Consider the following 6,000-nt stretch of genomic DNA (forward strand, 5'->3'; position numbering starts at 1 on the left):
AATGACATTCAAAAGCTGCATTAAATGTACGCCAAAGTTTTATGTTTTAAACCAGGAATGGGATAGGAATACACAACTGGGGCTGCCATCTTTGCAGCATGTGTGCAGGCAGGTGCCTGATTAACTTTCCTCTGTTGCATCTGATCATGGCTGGTTACCGAGGAATGCCTCTTAACAGGACTTCCAGTTCTTTTGTTGTTTCAAATCAGACCTTAATATTCTTTAAAACTTGCATATATCCTGCGCTAGCATGTGTGCACAAAAAATGACAGTGGTACTTACGGGAATGTTTTTATAGAATGACTATTTCTTTTTTATCCCGCGTGTTTTATACATGCATTCATATATGAGAAGGACATTATTATCAAACAAACTGAACTTTGTTGACAACACTCTCAAATATAAATTGGAGAAATGTTTCATAAGCCGTAGTCAAAGCAGTCTGACTATGAGACCTAACTCGTGACACATGTCAGCTTTACGAAGATAGTGTATTTTCTGTTTTTAAAGACTCAAACAAAACTTTTCACATTCTTCTTTGAAAAAATTGTATTTGAAGTCCTTTTTCACCCAAACACATTTTTAGATAAGAGCACACAAGTCTTGACATTATTTCATTTTGTTATGCGCATCTGTCAAGGAACAGAGATATGATACAGCTACTAAAAACTGGTGATTGTGGAACAGTGAAACTTGACAGCATTTCATTTCCTTTATGTTCTGATTATACATTTATCAGGAAACCTGTATCTCTTCTAGTTGAGCTAGAAATTGGTAGAATTCAGGAACTCAAAGGCTTGGCAAAGAACTGTCCTATTATTTGGTATCATCTTACATTTTAGAGAAGTTGCTTGGTTGAGTCATTGTTAAAGCTTTTGCTTCTTCTTTCATTATTGTGGTTCACTATCCAGAGATCACATTTCTATAGGCCCTATAACTGCTCTGCAGCACAAATTAAACGCTGGGATATTTCATACATATACCTCGAAGTTTCAATGGTTGTCAATCATAGTTTGTAAAATATAGGGATTACAACCTGATATTAACATCCAAATCCATTGTGTTCATTTTATGTGTGAAAATGAGAAACCCTTGTGCAGACGCAAGATTTCACAGCTTCTTTGTCATCCTGTTTTTAATTTATCTCCATGTTTTGAGCTAGTAAAATGATTTTACTTACCAGTTTAATGTAAAGTGATAAAACATATCTATTTATCTGAATTACCAGAATTTGAGTCGATCTACAGGTTGTGTGGGATTTTTCTCACACTTTGTTATAATGTAAGATCATATAGTAATTTTACTAATTTTTCCAGTGACACACAGTTACTGAATGCCATTAACCAGAAGTTCCTGTTGGGATTCCTTAAGGACATGTATTTATCTTTGTTGTATTTACCTCCTGAAATTTTATGTGAAACTAAAATGTGCTTGATGCATAATTACTCACAGAATCTGATATTTTTCCTAGGTGTACTTCAGTAAGAATTACCCAGAAGTTGTTCAGAATGGTCAACTTGCTACAGACTCCTCCTTGGATCCTTCCTCAGGATTATGCATAACCGAAACTGCACTGTGATTTCGAATAACCTTAACTGTTTTCCACAGAATGTAAACCTGAGATCATCTAAACTCAGTGACAATGTTTGCAAGTGTCAATGGGAGAGGAAAGGGGGGGGGGCGATTCTTTGCACTGGACATCCTTCCTATTTAATACTGAGAAGAAAATTTTTACTGTCCCTCTTTCTTTAATTTCAGTGCAATATGTTCAATATGTTTTTCTTTCCAACTAATTATGTTTGTATTGCTAAGGAAATTAGGCAGACTCGGTTTTTATTTGAGAGTTATGTGGTAGAGATCTCTTATTTAAACAGGTGCGGGACACCTAACAGGTCTAGAGTGCATATTTGGAGCTTATTAAAAAAATCAGAATGTGTCCTTTTTCTCTTTTGGAAATATTTTGAGAGCAAAAAACCAAATTTTTTTTCAGTGTCACTTTAGCACAACAGCTATGTCTAAACAGCAGATTTGGTAGTGTACAACTTAGTTGTCTAGTGCAACTGTCTTTCTACCTGTCATAAGTAGCTGTGCAGTTTGGTAGAAAACAGAATTGAACAAGCCAAAAATACTTCTTTTTGATAGCAAGAAGTACTATATACTTTTTCTTATAAATAATTCAAATAATGCTGTGCAAGATGAATGTAAATATTAGTTTTATTTTGCTAAAATCCAAATGCTGAAAAATCAATCTCAGTCTTCTACACTTCAGAAGAAAATTACCACATTTTGCACTGAAGAAATATTTAAATAATTTAACACACATTCCTCTCTTTATCCAGGTTATCAAAGAAAAAAAGGTATTAAAATAACTTGAGGAAATGTTTGAATGACATGTCATTATACCTAAATACCGTGTAGTACAAAGTTATCTTCAACACAACACATTGAAATGTATACATTATTTGCATTTATTGTGCCTTAATATTTGTGCCTTCAAGCCAAAGCTGTAACTGCAGGGTACACAACAAATTCATTAAATATATGTTAAAAATATGTAACCTTAGTATATTTAAAGTTTTGCATCAGGGATTCTGTTGAACTCAAGCTGTTTGAAGTTACCATCCTACCAGAATAGGTGGGAAAGTACAACCTGTAGTTTTGAATGGCTGTTGCTGATAGTGAGAGGAATGCAGTGAGAGAGAGAGGTTCTGTATTCGTAGGTTATGTCCTGATTCAGCAAAGCACTTTAACACAAAGGCACTATTCCCATGTTTAAAAAAAAAAAAATCAAGCAAGTGCTGTGCTGCTTCAGATTTTTTCATGTTTAGTGAGATATATACTCTTTGAGGTCCGGTAGAAAATAAATCTATTCATTTTACTGTTTAAAGGGCACAGAAGAGACAAAAAGGCAATGCATCTCTTCAGGACATGGAAAATACTGTGCTTTTTAAAAAATACTGAAGATGCTTGCTATTACCTTTGTAAGACAAATGTTATTTAACCAGTGTTCACCCAGTGGTCTAAAAGTAAGGCAAACACAAATGTTTCTCGTTTCAAGCAGTTCTACCAGCAAGTAACTGATTCAAATACAGAATTACTTTCCTTGTTGAGAAGTAAATTGAGGCCAAAGCCTCATACTACCTGCAGTGCCACCAGCCAGCTTCCCCGGTGGGGCTGGGGGGAAGCAAACATCAGGCATCTGGTTTAGCTGATACCATCCTCTTCTATCATTAGTAGGAAGTTACAAAATTAAATGCTTTTGTCCCTAGCGTTCTTTTGGCAGGTTCTGACGTGTCTTCTGTGGTGTGTAGCACCTTACACTACAACAAATCCCGCTGAGATCAGTGGAACTGAACTTCATGCAGTGATGCGCAGGATGAGGCTTGTGCTACATCTGGTGCTGAACAGCAGACAGGCAGGCACAGCTACCTGTTCCCAAAGCCATATGGCACAGATTGGCTCATGTAAGCAGTGCTTATGGCTGATCCTTCTTAGAGCACACCAGCCACATTCACTTTTCTGTATCACTTGGCCCTTGTCTTCTCCAGACTCATGCAGTCCACTTATGGACCTAGCACACAATTATCATTTAGTGTGCTTTGGTGTGCTTTCCTTTTCAATTCAAATTGTCTGAAATAAGGATAGGGCTATTCTGCAGCTCAGTAGAGTGGTGTTTGTATCGCAGAGGTATGTGAAGACATAAAGAAGTATTTGAGTGCATAGAGTCACATGGGATAATGCTGGGGGACTGTGTAGCATGAAGAAAGCTCAACCTTGCATGGTTTTGTCTGTAATTGCCTTTTGGAAGGGCTCTATGGCATGAACCATGTCCAAACTGCTCAGGATTTGTCATGGAAAGACCTGGCTGGAGTGGTCCAAAACAGAGCTGGGGTGAGCTGACCAGTAAGGCAGTGGACTCTGGTGCTTGAGCTCATTTGTTTACCTTTTTTATTGAGCAGTGTGGACATATCCAGAGCCTAACTGTGTTTTACAATAGTGAATTATTTTTATTTTTAAATAGTTCTTAAAAGAGAGTAAGTATGATGTATAATAATACACTGAGACTTTTAAATACTCTTAAGAGAACAGTACGTTCTCCTGGCCATATACCTGGAGTTTACTTTTTTTTATCAGAACCAAGGAGATATGCATATGTAAACCAAGGGTATAATTACAGTTTTAGTTCATTTCAGCTCTGAAATGAATCTATGGTAAGTTATATTTCAGAGCAGAGCTCCAAAACGCTGGTTGCTGCAGACTCACTGGTATGAGACCCTGACAGATCTAGCTATCAGTCTGTAAGCTAGAATTAATTTGATCCTGTAGCTTTTTGAATGTGCACAAAAATGTTAGGTATCTCTGAAAATGCTGATTCTGCTTCTTCACATGTTTTGGCAGGACATTACTAGCTGTAGGTATCAAATGTCAATATAAGAGAAAACAAATTTTTTACAAAATCACACTTGAAACCCGTAAATTGCTGAGTAGAACAACTGATAGCAAGTCATTCGTGTCTGTCACTGGCAATGTATCATCTTTTTAGTTTAACAAAAATATTTTAATCAGGAAATGTTTTTTCAGACTCTTTTGTTGGTTTTGTTGTTGATAGTTGTTTTGTCTAGACGAGTATTGGTTAAGATTGACCTGCTTAATTTCAGTTAACTAAAGTGCAGTGTACCTGAATGGCAAAACTCAGATCAGGTATGAGAAAGGCCTTCCTCTGGTGAATGTCTTAGTCTGTTAAATGGACAAATTATGTTTCTGGCAAGGTGTTTTATGTTTCCTTTTAAAGAAATGTTCAAGCAGTTCTAAACTTCCACTTTGAAAATTTTCATGCTTTATTTGGAAATAGCAAAGCTGGTTACCCTAAGCTACATTCCTTCTTGGGGATCTCGGAAAAAGAACTCAGTCTTCTGAGTTATTCAAGCTTTTAAAATAGTTCTTGGTCATGAGGTGCCTTAAAGTATTCCAGAGTCTTATTTCTAATACATATAATTTTATAGAGTAATACTGAAAATCATCAGTTGCAGAACTGTTGTTTGTTTGGTGTAAAAGACTAGGAACAGCCTCTACTTCTGATCTCAAGAATTGTTCTTCAGACATTCATTTTTGTGTATCTTTGCTCCTCACCTCCTCAAAAGACCACTGGGAGAGTCAGAACTAACAGTTCTCAAGGATTGGTTATCTCGTGTTTTGTTTATTTTAAGGGCAAAATTCTTTTTAGTGAACTGAACCAGAGCTTATTTGCCAGATAGGCATAGTCTTCTGCAATACCGTTTGTACTGCCCTTTGGAAGAGGGAGGGCCTTCTTCCGAGCAACATCAGTAGTGCCGGTTGCTTAAGTTGTGTTGATGGTTTCTTTTAACCTTCCCAATACATGTTTAAAATAAGATGGCAGAAAGGATCAGAAGGGGGCAAAACATCCAAATGTTATAGAAACTTTCGTGGAAATGCTGCTTTTTGTATTAATCTGACCCTTCGAAATATCTCACTTTAAAGTTTGCCTCTTTTGGGGGGGGGGAAGAAAGAGTTGAAATAACTTATTTCCTGTGATGGTGATGAGCATCTGACACTTTAGCAGAAGAATGTGGCTTTCTGTATATGTTTTACATTGTGTAACAGCGCACTGCTTTTTCATCATCTTAACTCTGGTTTTGTTTTGGGTTTTTGCATTTGTGTAATAATTTGATTTTGGTATTGCTATGGAATGATATCTTTTGTTGACGTTCACGTGACAACTCCTGTCATACAATAAAAGGCATTTCTTAGAAGCGTGCAGAAGCCTGTGGTTATTGCAGATGTGTGGTTGAAGGCAGAAATGCTGGGCTGAGCCAAGTCAGATCATGCCTGAAATCTCCAAACACCTCTTGGTAGTATCACCAACTCCAAGAGCTGAAAATTCTCTATTTGGAGGTATAACACAGAATAATACTTCCCAGCTTGGTTTTACCAGTCGTCTGCAGCCTAAGATCTCTCAGATCATGTTACCAAGCTTTTTGC

At 36.9% G+C, this 6,000-nt stretch overlaps 1 protein-coding gene across 2 annotated transcripts in view; it reads left to right on the forward strand.

The window, feature by feature from the left end:
• ABCC4 (ATP binding cassette subfamily C member 4 (PEL blood group)) overlaps nt 1–5,771 on the forward strand; it is a 155,472-nt gene extending 149,701 nt beyond the window's left edge. For both annotated transcript variants that reach the window (XM_074815448.1, XM_074815444.1), the window contains one exon: nt 1,472–5,771. In XM_074815448.1, the coding sequence (XP_074671549.1) occupies nt 1,472–1,579 (108 nt within the window). In that variant the 3' untranslated portion in view covers nt 1,580–5,771. The remainder of the gene's footprint in view (nt 1–1,471) is intronic.
• Nucleotides 5,772–6,000: the final 229 nt, after the last annotated feature.

This window comes from Strix aluco, chromosome 2, assembly GCF_031877795.1.
Source record: "Strix aluco isolate bStrAlu1 chromosome 2, bStrAlu1.hap1, whole genome shotgun sequence".
NCBI classification, from domain to species: Eukaryota; Metazoa; Chordata; class Aves; order Strigiformes; family Strigidae; genus Strix; species Strix aluco.